This window comes from Phallusia mammillata, unplaced genomic scaffold (assembly GCF_965637545.1).
Source record: "Phallusia mammillata unplaced genomic scaffold, kaPhaMamm4.hap1.1 HAP1_SCAFFOLD_77, whole genome shotgun sequence".
Classification (NCBI taxonomy): Eukaryota; Metazoa; Chordata; class Ascidiacea; order Phlebobranchia; family Ascidiidae; genus Phallusia; species Phallusia mammillata.
Genome location: NW_027648840.1, coordinates 1 through 19,371, shown reverse-complemented (window position 1 = coordinate 19,371; position 19,371 = coordinate 1). Strand labels below are relative to the sequence as shown.

The 19,371-nt window shown below is 36.9% G+C and overlaps 1 protein-coding gene across 1 annotated transcript; it reads left to right on the top strand.

The window, feature by feature from the left end:
• Positions 1–4,973: 4,973 nt before the first annotated feature.
• On the top strand, positions 4,974–19,222 carry LOC145207083 (sushi, von Willebrand factor type A, EGF and pentraxin domain-containing protein 1-like). Its single transcript, XM_080078575.1, has 17 exons — positions 4,974–5,072; positions 5,280–5,396; positions 6,334–6,522; positions 7,286–7,462; positions 8,696–8,875; positions 9,777–9,890; positions 10,808–10,984; positions 11,659–11,835; positions 12,541–12,750; positions 13,315–13,494; positions 14,464–14,655; positions 15,090–15,278; positions 15,982–16,144; positions 16,698–16,827; positions 17,065–17,218; positions 17,571–17,681; positions 18,594–19,222. The coding sequence occupies exons 1-17, from the start codon at positions 5,018–5,020 to the stop codon at positions 18,737–18,739; spliced, it is 2,661 nt and encodes an 886-aa protein (XP_079934701.1). The 5' UTR covers positions 4,974–5,017; the 3' UTR covers positions 18,740–19,222.
• Positions 19,223–19,371: the final 149 nt, after the last annotated feature.

The window sequence follows — 19,371 nt, the reverse complement described above, 5'->3', positions numbered from 1 at the left end:
AGATTGCGTATTTAAGAAATCTCATATGAAGGTGATTAAAGACATACGATGCTTTATCTTCGTAGATTCGACAAGTACACATGGAGTGTATGAAGAACCTAATAATGCTGTATCAACCAAGCCATCTGCAACCAAAACGGTGGTATCTCCTTTGTCATTTATTTTTACGAAAACCCCTAAATGTGTGGTTGATACAATGGCATAGTACTCACATTTCGTTTGGATTTACGATTTTGCAGCCAGGCCAGCTGCTAATATCACCGTCGAATTTTTTTCTTTTACTGACTTTAACTGACACATCCAATTTAATTGTGTCAACCATGACATAAATAGCCATTTTTGACTGTGGTTTTTTTTTATTTTACTTGCGTTTTAGCTTACATAAAACACCGAATTTTGCATTTCGCAGGAAACTCCAGAATACGAAAACTTTCGAGACAATGTCAATGTTTTCATATGTAAGTAAAAGTAAGCTATAGCTTTCACGTTGATAACTCGCAAAGTTTCAGGTAAAAAAACACGCGGTTCAGAGCTTTTTGAATAATTTCAAAATATTAAACCACTTTATCTCAAAAAAATATTTCGGGAGTAATCGCATATGCACAGGTGCATGGACTTAAAAAAAAACGTTTGTTTGTTCTGCGCAATAATGTAATTGACTCTCGGCTTTTCCTCAGGTGAGGATGGCTATATTGAATTGTCGGCAATTGGACCATCTCACGTAAGTTATAGATTTCACATAAAAACGAATCGAAAATGCTTTGTGTTTCAACCAAAACAAAAACACACAAAAATGACGAAAACAATATCGTTTAGCTCAGTGGTTCTTAAACTTTTTTATTATTTTTTTAAACAGTCTTTTTGCTATTATTTTGAGGGCTCGTGGTCCTTAAACCTGAATGTGTATTTCAGAAAAACGAATGTTGATTGCAGTATTTGAGCTAGTTATGCAAAAAATCAGCAGTTATGGGAAAAAACAATGATCCAAAGACAAGTTGTGACATCACAGACAAGACAAAAAACATTACGATTGCATTTTTGTTAGTTTTCATGCAATAAAGGCTATTGTTAAGCAATGGAGACAGTCGATTCTCAATTCTACTTTGATTTAAACTTATTCAGTGCCACAAACTGACGCCAAATAAGATTATAAAGCTAATTCAATCTTTTTGTGGTCCTTCCAAAACTGCTCACGGACCCCTAAAAGACCGCGGACCCCAGATTGAGAACTGCTGGTATAGCTCATACCGGTCATAAAACATTTTAAACTTAATTTCCAAACACCTAAAAAATCTTCTTGTCATTGCTTTTTACATATTTGGAGAATAATGTTGGCTAATTGAAACTCATAGTCAGGCCACTAACAGTGGTACATTGTCGATGTGAATATCGTAATACATTAGTACATTTCTGAAAGACTGTTTTTTAGGGTTGGTTCAAAATACGGAACTTGCAATTTTCAAGAAACAAATCAAAAAATAAATAAAATTGCAGCCACAACGAGTACTGTGTAGAACGTTTATTGTAGTTAAACGATCAACATTATATGTTTTTTCAGGCATTGTAAAAGCGTTGGTTTTTCACCACTATTTTAACAAAAATTATTTGATCAAATTGCAGATTGCAGTTCCATAAACATATTTATTTTAGCTTAGATCTTTTCTACAGATAGTTTGTAATAAGGTTTAAACCCTCGCCTCCTCGTTTACCTGATATTAATTGCGCAACAATACAATGATGACCTGCTGGTGCAAAATAAACTTATGTTTGTTTACAGACACTCCGTTCAAACGCAAGGCCCCCAAAACCAGATCATAATGGCCGAGGTAGGCACCTATGACTAACAATCCGTATTATGTACATCATTTCGCTTTATACCTGGATACGCATGTTTTGTATTAGTTGTTTACCTAATGAGCAGATAAAATACAGTAAAACACTATATATTAATCGACATAGGCGAAAGTTGCTCATTTGCTTATTCAAATGATGAGTTGAAACGTTAAGAAGCGCAAAACAATAAAGGTCACACCTAAATTGATTTAATCGCACTGCAACTACATCTCAATGCGTTATGTGTCGGAGATTTTTAAACAAATCACGTTCACCATGTTTTTTGGCCAGTGATAAAGTTGCCATTTAAATAAATTGTGCCAAAATTTGCCCAATCCTAACGACATGAGTAAATTATGTTTCAATATTCTTTATAGAATCCAGAGTGCCTTCGAGCTGCAACATGACAATTGAACCATCGACGAGTCAATCAGAATATCTCACGATACAAGAGTAAAAAAAATATCTTCGCCAACTCAACTCAATTTTATGATCTAGAATATAACGAATGTAATCGCAACTTTTCCGCAGCGTTGTTATCACTTCCTTGTTATCGCCAAACGTTGCTAACAGTTTGTGCACAATAGATGCTTATACAGCAGTAAACATAATCCGGAACAGTTTGGATCAAAAAAATGTCCAGATTAGTCGAAGATCCGGATTAACGGATGTTGATTGGTTAAAGCTTTGCCACATTACAAACCATTTGTATCTAAAGCTTTGTCCGAATTGTTCGAAGATCCGGAATAACCGAATCCGGTTTGCTGTATCTATATGGTAGACTTGTTCTATAAAAAAATTAATTATCACAACGTATCTTTTGTTAGATGCTTTAATAGAAATGTTTTGTGAGCAGGAATTTTCGCCCAAAACGATTGGCAGCCGTTGAGCAGAAATATGACCTGACACATTACTTCCTTAATTAGCCACTAAGCTTAATAGCGCCCTCTTTGTCCAGATTTCTATTTCTGCTTTTTTCTTGCTTCAAAAGTTTACAAATTTTGTGCACAGTTTTTTTCCAACAAAATTGAACTGTTTAATTTGACATGCAAATATGTAGCGTTTCCAAACGCATGCATTGTGTGAAATTGTTCAGTCTTTGTGTGCGCGTGTGTGTGTTTTTTCAGAATCCATTGTTAACAACAGGCCTAACGAGATTATGTCACTAAACCGGAATCGTCCCGCAACTGCAGTACTAGTAAATTTTTAGGCTGCTGTCAATTTACAACCACCAGGTTTTTTACAGGTCATCATTTAACAATTAGCATCAAAAGTTTGCCGGCCTTGGGTCTACATATAAGTATTGCTCTTCCAGAGGTTTTATTATACATCTGGATAAAGAAGCGTCGTTTTTCCTTTCTAATGACAAAAGTTGATGCCAATGTGCATTGTTCTGCTCGGAAACAAAACCGTTGGATTGGCCCGCTATAGCACTGCATTAAAATGACAAGCACAATACATTTAAACCAGGGTTGCACAACTTACGACCGTGAACATTTATACTAAAAAATATGTACTGGCAGCCGCGACGTAAACAAAACGTTTTTGCTAAATGTTTGTAAGTCATTAGTTGGGCTGGAAAAATACTAAAAGCTTAATAGCCGTGTGTGACAGCATTGTTGTACGGCTATTGTGTTCAACTTCAACACAACCCTTTGTTTAATAAGCTGCATTTCCTCCTGCCCGCCGCAGGTTGTATGGGGTTTATGGCTTTTGCTAGCGTTAAAAGTCGTATTGGTAGGGGCTACTCTAAAATACGCAATCTACGCAATCTACGCAATCTACGCAATCTACGCAATCTACGCAATCTACGCAATCTACGCAATCTACGCAATCCATACGCAATCTACAAAAAAAACTAACTAAGATGTTGACGGTTAGGGCTATTATGGTCTATGTAAGGGTTTATAATAAAAATAACTATAGAATTTAATCTGAGATAACTTTTTGGGCTTAAAAGTGTTAATATGCGACACGATACGGTATTTAGTACCACTCTTAACACACATGTGAATATTAAGCCTAAACTGGGCATCTGAAACTAAATTATATAGTTAATTTTATTATCAACCCTCACCCAGACCCTAAAATCCCTAACCGTCAACATTTTTAAAGTTGCATACGTTTTATAAGCAGATTGCGTATGCGTAGCTTGCGTATTTTAGAGGAGCACTATTGGTAGGGCACCTGTCGATGTTTGCAATATAAAAAAAACATTTGACATGGACTTAAAAGGTATAGTTAATAAAAACATTAGTTTTAACAATTGCTGTGCCCACTTTCACTGCACCTTTACATAGGAAGTTATCCTTGTGAATAAACAAGCCTTTACATGTTTTCAAAGACCTGGTTTGTAATATGAAGGAAATTAACATGCCTTTATAGGTTTTGTAACTGCTGATTTGCACTGTGAAGGAACATTATAATGTTGCTATTATTGCATGGCATACATAATACTGGACGCAGCAGGTGTAGGCGGAGCTATAAGGCTGTCATCACCGGTATGAATCGTACGCGCTGCCGAACAATAGTTACCGGCTCTCGGAGGAAACAATATGCCATCGGTTAGCGCTTCCGTGATTTTTTCAACAGAACGAAGCATTCTTCCGCAATGCGGAGGATTTCGACCAATCAGAAACCAGGATTAGGAGTAGTCACTGCTGCGCTGGCGTGTAGAAAACAGGAGCTAGGGATGTTTTTTCGATCATTTAGTTGTGTGTTGCGAGAGGTAGGTGGCGTTTCAAAGCCACCGTTGGCGCAAAGTAAACTTCGCAGGAAAATAAATCATTAGGGTGAATTTTAAATCATCAATATTGACTTCGCATTGTACGTACGTGATACGTGTTGCAGTGTTCTGTTTGTAAAACGCTCAAGAAGTAGACTAAAACACGGTTAATGCATTGAAGAACTTGTTAATTACACAGCCCCTTAAAACGTTTTCTACAGCAGGGGTTTCAAACATGCGGCCTCCACGAGTTTTAGTGCGGCCCGCGAAATAACTTTTAGAAGTTATGTGTTTACTCTGGCGGAATAATTTTGCTGTCTTACTTTAAAGTTTGTTTTTGGCCCCCAAAAGTTTTTGACACCCCTGTACTACAGTATTTATTTTGTACTTAATAAATTTATTTCTTTTCAGTGTCTTAAAATATTGTGTTAGAGAACAATATAAATTTAAACGAAGAGCATGAAGATTTATCTTCTTGTCCTGGTAGCCTTGTTTGGCAAAGTCTTTTGTCAAGGTAAGTGGGTTACGCCACGAGCACCGACGTTTACATCAACACAAACAGCTAAGCGTTTAATTTGTTTGTTTGTAAAAACACAATTGTCGCAAAACATGCTTAAAAAAATTTCTTGATTTAAAACGTGATTTTTTATCTACGCTCTTCTACCCCATGCAATTAAAATGGTTAAAAAATAGATTTTACAAAATTCTTTTGGTTTTTTAGATTGTACAGATACTTTGGATCAAAGTATATGTGACATTTACTATTCTGCCGGATTTTGTGTTCAACAAAACATTCAGGACGTGTGTGGCAAAACATGCAACCCTTCCCAGTGCTCCGGTAAGGATACAATTGTTCATTTGACACGTTGTTTACGCATAACTGTCAGATTCCACAATTGGGCACGAATATGTTTTCTGCTCAATATACAGTTGCAACGTCACAAAGTGCTCATCCAATGTATCTAATGCTGTTCACAGGGTTTCTCAGTCTACGCTGGGAAATTGTGTGTATGCACAGACGCAGAAAAATTACCTCGCTAGCCTTTACTGATTAAATAATTTGAAAAAAGCTTCGCACATATATATGCAGTGGTGGGATTAAGCCGGTTCGCACCTGTTGTATAAAACCGTCTCACGAAATTTTATGAGATCAGCGGACCGGTTAGCATTACTGGTTACTGTCAATGGACTTTTCGTAACAGAACCGGCTGAAGATATGATTTTTGTGACAGAACCGGCTGAACAAATATTTGAATCCCACCACTGTATATATGGTTTCATTTCGTTCATAATGACAATCCCGTCTGTGTTTGTTGGTGTGGCCAAGTATAGAAAAATATGTTTGATAATAAGTCAGATTGAATACATTTATACTGGCAGCGGACCTCAAGCGTCCATGCAGACAAGCGACTACGGTATACTTACTCATAAATCATAGTATGCCAGGCCCATTGAAGGCGTTCTACCGAACGATTGTTTGATAATGTTTACTCTATTGTTTAAGTTACTCTGTAACTTTTGAGCGTAATAGCTGTGAGCCAGGGTTAATTTTCGGCTCTGTTTTTATTTCAGTACAAAAAGTTATTCAAAGAAACGTAGTTTTGTTGAAATGACCAGCCACTTTTTTTATATATTAACCTATACATACGCTAAACTCACAGTGCAACTTTGCAAGTGTAATGTTTATTTTATTTTTATTTTTTTTACAGTAAATTGTATTGTTAATCATGGTATTAATAACGCAAGGGCTAATCAGGTCTTTTTCAATTTCGCAGACGTTGAATGTACCGGCTTGCCACTGATTCCGTCAGATGGCAGCAACACTCCTTCTGGAACTACTTTTGCTGCTGGAACCATTGTTACCTATAACTGCAGCGATAACTATGTTCTGGTAGGTCCTGAAGTGAACATCTGCTTGCAAAATGGAAACTGGAACGAGACCACGGCGCCCACTTGTGAGCCAGGTACATGGTAAAATATGTTTTTCATAAAAGTTTTCTGTACTTGGTAAGTATGAAAAGCCTGGGCATACGCGAAGGTTGCACTTTTTGTAAAGACGTTTTGTAAAGATATTTAAGACGTTTTCGAAGTAACAGTTTGAAACAGCTGTAAAAAAACGCTCAAGAATTTGCAAAAGCTGTATGTTAACAGTTGTTTGGGTCAGAGTTGTAAGTCGAGCTGGATTCGGGCTTAGGTTTCTTCTAAAATCGGGCCTGATTTGGGCCTGACTTTACACTCTGAGTCAGTATTTTTTTCATGAAATTTAATTACCTAAAAGGAGCTAGTTGCTGGACCTGGTCTTATGCCAAAAATGCCTTGTTCAAAACCGATTGGCCATTATTGTCTATATTTGTTGTCTTGGCCTTTCTTGATCTTGTGATTGTTGTCTTGGTCTTTTCGAAAGCTTTTAATACAAAGACCTGAACGGGAAAAAAACTTTCGGGCCTAAACGAGCTTCTCAAAAACGAATCGGGTTCGGGTTCGGGTTCGGGTTCGGGCTCAAACTTCAGGCCCGTTTGCAACTCTGATTTAAGGAATAATGACACATCGTCCATGAAAAGTTCCGTAAGTGACAAACTGCATAAGTGTTTCTAAAACCAGTTTTTACTACCCCAGAATAATAACAACACGGATTAAAACTTTATGTGAAAATCTTATTCCAATACACGTTGTTGATAACCTGTTTATTGTCGTGCTTAGAATTAATCTCTAAATGACTTTATCTAGAATGCCCCGCACCAGCAACCGATCCTGAACTTTCGATTTCTCCTAGTGGACCTTACAAGAGTGGCGATACAATCTATTATGATTGCATTGACTCCACTGCTACAGTATCTGGTCCACTGAGCAGTACGTGCAATGGTACGCACTGGAGCTTGACTGATCTTCCGGACTGCGAAACATGTAAGTTATTAGTTATTACTAGTGAATAAATAGTGTATAAAAGCATGAGGGCAATAAATAAAACTGTGTTGCATGAGTTGGTCAATGTGAAATAAAGTAATGCCCACAGCAAAGCCAAACCAAAATCAAGCAAGTTAAGTTCATGCTTGAATCCGAATCTAACAAGTAGGCCTATTCCACCACTTACAATTGTGAACTTCTTTTTTTATTTTGATTTGGTTCGTAACCATTACTATAAACTTTATATCGACAACAAGATGATAACATAGGTACAGTATACAGTATACACGGACTTATAAAGTAATTTAATCATAAACATTCATGGCAAAGTACTGGTTTATACAGAATACATCGTGCAGACGTTTCAACAATCTCCGTTGTCATCATCAGTGCAGGTTGTCAATCAAGCTTGTTGAACGTCCGCACAATGTATTCTATATACACCAGTGATTTGGCATGAATGTTTATGATTAAAGGATTTTAACTATTTCGTAGACTAAATCCCACTCTGTATTTTCTGTTAAATATCCTGTACATCAGTGGTTATATCACTGATGATGGCTTGTATGCATTGCCGTTGGTAAAAATATCTGTCATTTTTATGTAGCTAAAGACCTCGCGAATGTCATTCTAAATCAGCGCTGAACCGTGTCGAACTCTGGGATGGGTCGAACCAGTATAAAAAATAGGGTGTACGGCCTTCAAAAGTGTAAAAGTTTTGCTGTATTTGAAGTAGACCATAAGAAAACTAAAAAATCTTAAACCAAAGAAACAACAATTTTGCAACCCTAAAAACATTTTTTTCTACTTTTAGTTACAGCAAACGGCTTCCCTCAATTTTTTTTCTCACTTACCCCCTGTCATTGTTGAATGGTCCGACCCATTTCTCAGTCCGTCGCGCTTTAGTGCTAATTAAAAGGACTTACCGTTCTAATTTATATCGGAATAATTATTACATTCCCGTTCTCATATAATTATATAAACATATATGTTTACATACAGGGTAAATTTTGGTCCAACAACTGCGTTAAAAATTTTTCACCATTGGCGCCTCGTAGTCATGAGCATTAACCGAAACGTTATATAAAGCATGCCGATTTTTCTAATTGGGCCGTTATATTCAAACTGATAAACTGATCCGTGCATAGTGTTCCTTATAGGTTTTTGGTTTTAGGCTATTCTCAACATATCTTTCAGCAACAAGCAACAACTGTTTTCACTTACCGTTTACAGCTGATGCATGCGGCCCACCACCAATGATTGCAAGCGGTGGCATCAACCCAGAAAGCAGAGACTACGCAAATGGTGACTCCGTATCTTATGCATGCAACCCGCGACGTTTGATGGTCGGTTTTGGAATTAACACATGCTCAGAAGGAGAATGGTCAAACGCTGCCCCCTTCTGCTATCAAGGTGGGGAAAACACGGTTTTCGCTTCTCAAAGTTTTGTCACGGCTTGCAAAAACAATGTAGAGTAGATACCTACGCGACCCTGGCAAATCCGCGACAAAGTGCTTCAGCAAACACCCAAAACATCGCATATCTTTTGTTCTGGAACAGGTAGAAAGGTAAAATTTCACAACTGTACTAAATCGAGCACGCAGAATTTGTTTTGCTGCAAAACCCCAAAAATTGCATTTTATTTTTGTGTCAAAATATTTTTTTGGTAACTTAAAATTAAAAAAAGATTTTGGTAACTTATAATAAAACGGAAAAAATAAAGTATTGCTATTTTTTTCCAAAGCCTTACGGTTCCAAAAATTTAAGTGGTATGCGCCAAACACAGGGGCTGTTAGTAAAAAAATGCAATTTTGTTGAAAAAGAAGCAGCGCTTTAAATACCCTTCCAATGATTGAGCCGTTTGTTGCGCTTTGTAACAATCCACGATAGCGCATTTGCTTCCGCCTTAGTGCTTGTTTATGACAGGAGTGTCTTAATGGCGAATTACGGATTAAATGCGGACCACGACTGTATGGCTCGTCATTATTGGGATTAGGTTTTGGCGACTAGCGACTTCACGCAAAGCTTTCCATGGAATATTATTTACCATAAAAAAGAAAGCATATGTTGCGCTGACGCAACAAAATTTCACAGTTTTCTCTAATGTATTTGTGTTCCAATTCTACGGATAAAAACTTTGCAAAAATTTTGGCTCGCGGGCGTCTTAACCTAAAAACAATTGACCACTGTTAAAAAAATCCTGACACACCTGGTTTATCCAACAATAAGTTGGCCTATAGCCTATTTAAAGGTTTATTGACAACTTGTAAACATTTAAACAACATTGATTTGAAACACACATTTCGTTTTGTAGATTGTGTCGACCAACAGGATTGTTCAGTCAACGTTGAGTTTGGCTACTGCGGATTTCCTTCTTATGCTGAGTACAATGAAGAATACTGCACAAAATCTTGTGATCTTTGCCTCAGTAAGTTAAAATGGTTTTCAGGCTATATCTGACGAGTTATTTACCTAAAACCAAGGTAAGCTTTAACAGGCTTATCAAACTATACCTTGTTTTGGGGAACTGTATATGACTTAGGCTACTGTTGCTAGGCTTGGTGTACATCCACTGGTTGCCAACTTTTTACCAACACTTTGCCTCACTTTTCATTTTTATTTCTTTCCGATATTCCACACAATACATAGACCAGAGGTGCACAACCTGCGGCCGTACGGCCGCATGCGGCCGAATAGACGATTTTGTGCAGCCGTGAACATGTTTATTAAAATATATGCACTGGCGGCCGTGACGTAAAAAACTCTTTTGCTAAATATTTTGACTTTCTAACTGCAATAAATAGATTTTGTAAGACTGTAAAGAATATTACCAGCCTAATAACCCTGTGCATAACACTTTATATACGCCTATTGTGTGCAAACATGCAAATGAACAGTCATCTCTTGCGTCACAATATAGATTATGACGTCATAAATAGCTCAGACTGGTCGTCAGACTGTTCAATCTGTGGATCAAGTTTTAAATTATCTGGGCTTTTTAGACGCCATTAGATGGTTTATGTATGTGGGACAAGCCCTATTTTCACAGAATAAATTTAAAAACCAAAAACAAGCAGGTAATTGGCGGCCGTTGATGAAATAAGGATCTGCGATGCGGCCGTCTTTGCAAAAAGGTTGTGCACCCCTGACATAGACAATGCTACATTAAACAAACTTTATAAGGGTGATTATAACTTCAAGACTGCAAAAGTTTTTTCATAAACTGGATGCAAAATCGAGTAAAATTCCACTTGACGTGGCAAAATCTGTTTAAAAACCGCTGTGTTAAACCCAAGCCATAAACAAATTATTTAAGTTTAAACCAATCAATGTTTTCACGCAAAGATTGCCCTGCACCCCCGGCCGGCGACGGCGTGACTGTTTCTCCTGCTGGTCCATACGTACAAGGACAGATTGTCAACTACACTTGCGAAAATGGAAACCTTTTCGGTTACAACCAAAATCTATGTTTGGATGATGAGACTTGGTTTGACACAGTGGGGCCGATCTGCTCTCAAACAGGTACGCTGTTATACAGTAGATTAGATGCACTCCTAAAAGACATCCTTCGATTTTGGACTTATAAACAATAAACACTATAAATGACGAAAAAATACAACTTTTTCTTCCCAGTAGTGCACTATACAGAGATTAAATAAAGCTGTTCGACTTACACTGACTTGTTTTATGAATGGTTCATACGTCATTTCCGCTCATTGTTTTCCTTACACCCATCCTATACGCAGCCTGTAGTGTTAGCACCCTAGAGACTAGAATTGTCTATTTACACAAGTACAAGTTGCATTCAATTCCTCCTTTCAAGTTTTAACATTTCACCCCAAAGTGACTTTGTTGGCATCCTAAATGATATGCGTGTTTATAGTTAAGTAATAATTTAACCTGTTACACTGCTTGTTTTTTACTATCATGCCATTCTCTTAAAATCAAGCCTTTCCAACACTAAAATTCTAATACTGAACTAGCTGTCTCCTCCTTATAATTGATATCCTCACAAACCACTATTACACAAAAAAATCTTGGCACGCGAAGTCATTGCCAAATAGGAATAACAAGCAAATTGCCACACGTCGCTTAAAAGGTTGCCGACCCCTGACATAGGCTATACACTTAGATGTGAAACACACAAAAATGACCAACCTTAACAATAAAAGTAATTAACAATTTTACTACCACAGACTGCATCAATCTTCCAACGGACCCGAACGGTGTAAACACGCCGGCTGGCACAAATCATGACAACGGGACAGTGGTGAAATACAACTGTTCAGAGGGTTATTTAAGACTGCCCCCGTATGAAAATACGTGCAATGACGGCGTTTGGTCAGAGTCGGAAGCTGGACAATGTCTGTTAGGCAAGTGAACTGTTTTGCAACTCTTCATTGAAATTCTTTTTTTGCTTGCACCTGTCGACGGAAAGCTTTGCATAAGGTGGCTAATGTAACCACAGGCACCAAATCAACGAACCACTTTAAAGTTCCGGTCAATCCCGTTTCTTTTTCTATGAGAGAAAAACTAAAACTTAAAGCGACACGAAATAGCACTTAAATAAACGGAACATACCTAATCTTTGGTTAGAGAGGTTTGGGCATTAAATTCGTCTGTAAAAATCCGAATGAGACCTGTACAACAGACAAACATTATCAGGAATAGAAATAAACACTAGAAAACATGGGATGAAGCCATACTTACCAGCACAATGTAAAAATGCAGCTTTAATCAGCTCGGTGAAAATCAGTAATTTATAGTTCACTAGCTGCTAAATAAAACACCAGTGTTTAAAATAAACTCTATGCTTGAGATCTTAAATAACTGCTTGCTTAAAGCGCACAGGAAAAACAAAAACCGAGGTCTACTTTTTTCACACAATATTTTTGTGTTTCTTTGTCTTGGTAAGGCCGAAACTGTGTAATGCTTTTTCGACACAATGCCTACACTGTTTACAATGTATTGGCCCATTGCATTAATAGTCGGCAGAAATCAGCAGCGTCAACCAAGATCATTGATTACAATTGAGCCACGTATCATTTTGTTCTAATCCTTTTCTTTTTTTCGAGCAGTTTGTGATTTTGATCCAGACTTTGACATAAAACTTGGATTCAACCTTATTGTCCCTGATGCGCTTTTACCTTACGAGGATCAAATTGGCACTTTGGTTCCCGGAGTTGTACTCAATTTCAATTGCACCATGGGTCGTCTCGAAGGCGTTTCCACCCTTGAGTGTCTTTCAAACGGCTCGATTTCTGCCCCATTCCCAGTCTGTCTTGCAGGTTGGTTAAATATATTTTCCTATCAGGAAATCGATCTAGTTCTTCACTGAGACACATTTTGGCTTGCTTAAGGTGTTTTCAATTAAAATCTACTTTGCGCTTATTATTGCGTAGTTTAAACGTACGGTATTCGAATGTGCAGTTTTAGCGTCCACTAAAAATTTTGCATGTCTCATTTATCGTTTTCATAGATATGCTCGAAGAGCGTGTGTATGAGATATTGTGCACCTTACCAGCAATAATACTCAAATATTGTCAAAACCAACGCAAAGGAAGCTACAAAGGAAACGATTTTAAACGACGTATTTTAACAAGCTGTGTGAGTTGTACGAACTGGGGCACGGCAGCGATATTTACCTCTTTACAACCGATTCAATAGTGATTATAATTCCACTATGCAACTGTTTTTCGCACAATTGGTTCTTTGTTTTTTATTATATTCTTCACTTTTTTTTGACTTAAATTTTTAATCAATATTCTGCATAGACGTATAGGTTTTAAACCCGGTTCCGGCTGAAACGTTAAACTAGAAATCCTGCAGTAGTTTTAATCATTGCTTTGCAGAATGTGACCCGTTCCCAGCTTTAGACGAATTGCTTGAACTAACCTATAATGAACCACTCCACCACACTGAAGAAGTATTTCTTCAATGCGCAGGCTTAGCTATGATGGATGGTGCAAACACCCTGACATGCCTCGAAAATGGTTCTTGGGCGGGAGTTGTATTCCCGACCTGTACTGCAGGTAAGGATAACTTCTATTTTGCTGCGTGGTTTACAAACTGATTGAACGTTTGTATTTTTTAAGTAATATGCACGTTTAAACGCTTTTTAACTGTTTAACTGTTTATGACGTCACCATTTGTTCTGTTACGTTGCTTGTTGCCTGTTTATTTAATTGTTTTCACATAATAGCCGTACAATAGTCCGAAACGTGTGGCTACTGGGCAGTAAATCTTAAAACACTATACCTCACGGTTGATCCACATTTACCTAATTTTCGGTAGGGGACGCAATGAGCACTTTTACCAATCGTAAACAATATATCTCTAGAAATGTTGGCGTTAAAGGCTTTTGGAGTTGGATGTTAACATTTAAATTTCAATAAGATAAGAAAACCTTACATCCTTACATCCCTACCCTTCTACTCTTCAGCTGCAAAATAAATAATTCGGCTCTTTGCGCCATCTAATAAAAATTAGCTAAATGTTTGTTTCCTGTGAGGTATGGTAGAGCTACCATACAGGAACTTACCTTGAAAAGTTTGCGTATTTCTGATAGGTGGCGCAACAGAGCCTAAGTGTTTGCATTGGCAATACTTGTAGAAACTACAAACATTGCCACTGTAAACGTAAATACTCTGTTGCGCCACCTATCGGAAATTAGCAGGCCTGTGATGTGAGTTCCAGTGCTTTACCGTGAGGTATGGTGTTAGTAGCTCTACTGTACTGGGCGAGTAATATACATTTTCTTTCAAACCAAATCCACTGCAAACAGTTATTTTTAAATAAAAAAACAAATGTCCACCAAAGACATTTTTTTCAATTCTCGGTCGCCAGTATATATATTTTAATCCGCAGGACACTTAAATACTAGTCGGTGTGATCGGTTATTTTATCAAAAAGAAGTTTCACAGCTGTAATAACAGATGGTGTTTCTAAGACAACTATGTATCATGGCATTCACATCTAAAATATGTATTTTTTCCCGACAGAATGCGGTCCTGCTCCTATCAGTAATGCACTCGAACTAATCACCGACCCTGGTACCACAACAGAGGGGTCTATGATTGAATACGGTTGCATCAATGGAACTATTATGGGAGATGCCACATCCACATGTGAATCGAGTGGAAATTGGAGCATTACACTAGCTAACCTGCCAACCTGTGTTATTGAGGCTCAACGTGGGTTATATTCTTTGTATCATGCACATGTTGTACATCTAATAAGCAATCACAGTTAAACGTTGTTTGGAAACCAAAGTCTAGCTGTTTGTAAAAGGGTTTGAAGTAAATCTCCGAAACCAGATAGTTATTTATTTTTGCAACTTTTTTGGATGTTGCTTAATATGAAAACGCGTTTCAAGAAATACAATCATTATTGATATCGGCTGTTACTCGTTTAAATAGATTAAATGAAGTAACAATATATTTGTAAGCGAAATACATTTTTTTATTACTTGGTACCTTGTTTCTATATTTAGTATTTTACTTAAAACAGCAGTCGTTAATGACAATATTGTCTATAAAGGGAAAAACATGTCTCGTTCCCTCTACCCTTAAGTTATATTGTTAATGATTTAGCGACAAAATACAAAACCCAGAAATTATTTCACCAGCTTGTCCGGCAACTCCGCTGCTGACAAGAGGAGACTTTACCACTTCCAACACGTCAAACCCTGTTGGAACGACGATCCTCTACTTTTGCAATCCTGGATATATAAAATCAGGAACCGATGACACCAACGAGTGTATTGAAAACGGAGAATGGATGTTCCCCACTGTCACAGAAGTCTCATGTATTTCTCGTAAGTGGAGCAAAATTTAGACTAAAACACAGACATACGACTAGAAAACCTGCACTAACCTAATTAAAAAAATCAAAACCAAAAAAAGTTATAAAAATGGGTAAATATATCAATTCACGATTTTTTATTATCTGTTCATTTGTATTATTGGTCATGTTTAGCTACATAGCCGCAGGTTGTGCACCCTGCTTTAGACTAAATGCTACACATACAAATTATACTAAGTGTCTCTGTTTCAAAAAACAAAGTGAGCATTCATTGTACCACTACTCTCTGTTTGGGTTTAGTAATCTCAGCACATCATTGTCGTGTTTATGTTTCATTACATCGTCCTGTACCAAAGTATATTTCACTATTTTTTCTCTCCAAGAGCAATTAAAAGCTAACCGACATTTTACCTGGGAGACTGATTCTTAATATGGTAGGAAAGTTTCTTGCAATGATTAACGGGTTCTGGAGGATTTACCATAATTTTTAAAAAATGTAAAAACATAACAATAAACTGGCAAAAGCAGGTTGTTTAATTCCAAGTTTGTCAGATTTTTAGTTGATTTGTAAAACAGGTTCGAATGTCAGTGCTCCAGTAGCATGGGTATACAAAACATTTCTGCACACTGAATACGACAAATTAAACAGTCTATGTCTAGTGTTAACAAGTAATGTGTGTTATATCCTTGACATTGATTTTTGTTGTTTTCTGCAGCCAAGTTACTCGCGATTTTCGATGGCAATAAGGAACTGGACCAATGTCTTCAAAAGGAAACAAGTTTAGCCTCAAGCAACCCACATAGGCAGTCGTCTGCTGGTGGTGTGCTTACCCGTACAAACTTCCCCATTTACTTCGATCAAATGGACAGATTCATAGCGTAAGATAAACTCGTGTTTTGCTTTGTTTTTTCTTGCACGCTACAAAAAAAAAAAACTTTCACCCATCTAACCACACAAAACAGTTTGAAAGTAAAGTCTAGAACAATTATTATTATTATTATTAATGTTATTAGCCTCAACCTTTAACAGTTCGTGGCCTTAATAACCCCCAATCTGTGCTCCATGCTCACCATAAAACAATGACAAATTTTGTGCATTACGATTAACAATATGGGTGGCACACAAAAGACAATGTATCACATAACACCACAGAATGTCCAGGTAATCAATTTGACTGCATGCATAAGGGTGCTAAAGTTTCTGCTTTCACCCGTGTCTGTATAGAGGGTGGCTTTCTAAAAAACATATAGACAAATCCCAGTAGCCTACGTTATTTTAATTTTTATGCATCAAGTAATGTGCAAAATTGCAATACTTTAGATGCGGGTAAAATCGGTTGGATTTATCTGGAAAAAATTAGAGGCATGTTATTCATGAAGAGTTTCATTTCCTATAACTTAGTTAATAAATATTCAACACCGCGATTTACAGACTCAACCGTTGGCTTTCTGAAAACAGCAACAGTTTGTTTGCAATCCACCAGCATTCGGGAACTTGTTCAGCCAGCAACAGTTTTCATGATGTTGTGATGACTTTCGATGAAACTGACTATGAAGCAACGGTAGGATTCAGTACTGTCATATTTCAAGCAACATTGCTGTGTTTTACTTAAAATAACCAAAGTAACCGAAAAAGCACATACACTTGACATCCTTTTTTTTTGTTACACTAAAACTAAAAAACAATGTTTATGCAATAAATGTCCCTTTGTTCCAGTAACGGATGCACAACAAATGATATAAAAATATCAATCTAAATTATCGTGTTTTAACTTATAACGTTTTTACATTCATTTAAGATGAGCATGATGGAATATGCATGTAATTCCTGGACCCTTTCGCTTCTCCTCCCGTGTGCAATTGAACACCATTTCCCTATGGGAGGCGAGGCGGATGTAAATGTCACTATTATCTTCAGCGAGAATGTTGTTGGAAAAGATAGCTTCGCGTTAAGTAAGAATATTATGCCTTGATTGTAAATAAAAGACCTTTAAACAAATACTTCTTTGAGTATGATTGGCATTTTTTGAGGTACTGTGTTAGTATATCACTATAAACTGCCTTAAATTTCAGCATAGACCCATTTTGACACTTCTTCGAATGTTTTGTTTTTTTATTATTTAACCAGCTAATGGTGATTCTTTGCAGATAATTTAAACGTTTTTCCCCTCTTTGTATAATGGTAATAAGGATTCTGAACCTTTTTTGACACTTTGCATTTTTACATTGCTGTGTTGTTTTTAGTTTCATAATAAACTTAGCGCTTAAGTGTCCATGCAGGAAACTTAATTCAGTTTTTGTTCAGGTATTCCAATAACTGTGGCAGAAAATTTTCGAACAAGCAATCCCAACTTTAGGATCTTAACCATATCAACTTTACAAAGCACTGACAGCGACTATCAGGCAAACTCGGAATGTACGTATTTTGTTTCTTTTATTTGTTAATTGGTGGTGACCAGAAAAAACGATATCGTAAATTTTGTCCAGGCTACTACAGTTTAAACTATTTTTCACAATTCTGTGTTCTCAACGTAACAAATTACTTATTAAAATCAACTAAGATGTGGTACTGCAGAGCAGCAACCACGGCACATTCATAAATAAACTACATAGTACGCCAAGCCAAGTCCAGGCAATATATCGAATCAGACAGTTGCCAAGCATCCCGTGTGGCCAAAGTAGGTTTTGATTTTCGCATTGTTTGAACTGTTTCAATAGCCTTTAATTTTTATGGACCGTACCCCCTAAAAGTATAATTTGGGTCTCTTGGACCCCTTTAAATAACAATGTTTGTGCCCTGTAAAACAAATGTAAATGGCTCGTGTTAAAATTCAGTATTACTTTCGACTTTAAACAAGTCGAATAAAGTAAACTACAAACTGTAATGCTGACAAACCTCAATGTGGATGTAGAATGTTAGGGAATAAAGATATTTGCAGCACACACTCAAATCTGCGCCTAATAAAATAAAATAACTCACTGATTTTTGTGCGTCTTTCTGGTGAGGCTACACCCGTAGACCCCGGAATACAGCTCGTGGCCCCGGTTGATAATCACTGGTCTAGATCGCTCAGCACCATAACAAAACTTTATTTATTTCATTCCCTACGTAAAAAGGTGATAATGTTGCTTTCAAACATGCCTGAGGGTGGCTGCTGCGATTTTAAATCCTTGCGTTTGTTTTCACATTGACGTTTTTGCAACCTACAAGGTTTTGAAGCAGTTTTATTATTATGTGTAACTAGTGTAGAGTTTTTTGTTTTAACTTTTATGTTGCACTGCAAGAACAATACCGACCATACTACAACAAAATCCTTTTTGAACCCAGATCTCAGCGAGATTGCATGCGGATCTACTGTCACTTCCGGGTGCAAGTACTTCCTCGGTTCGATGTATGATGACGTAGAAAATGACGCAGTCTACGATTTCCTTCAAAAACTTGCAGTTGTGGAGTTTGAAAGCCAACAACCATAAGAAGCTCACTAATTATCCAAAAGCCAAAACATTTTGTTAATATCAAATTATTTTTTGAGCAATTATTAAGCACAGATTTTAGTTTATGTGTTTCTACTGATCCCCGACTGCTAAATTGCAGTTCACAAATATTACATCGATATGGTCTCTCTCCAGTGTGAGAACTAAATTGTCAGGGTTGCCATCAACATGCACTCCAAAATAAAGACAACTAAAAAATTAATTTCATACAAACAAAACAAACGTTTTTGAATAAATCTTTGTATTTACACGAGCCATTAAATATCACATGTCATATTTTTTGTCAGAAACAATCTGCTCCGGAATTGCTTTGTTCATAGAAAATACTTTGTGCATGTTACGATAGTAATATTTAAAAAGATGATCAACAAATCCTTGTCATATGGCAGATATTGTGTGCTGATGCTGTGCTGTCACAAATTGTGAACTATTATTGGAAAATAAAAGGTGTTGATATCAAAAGTTGTTTTGAGTGAATGTTCACTTGTACAAAGGAAAAGTATAGAAGTTTTACAATTGGACTTTAAGTTTTTGGCAACATTTTTAGCTGCTGAAACCCAGCAAAACTGTAAAACCAAAAAGAAAAAATGACATAATTCCTAGACTTTTTG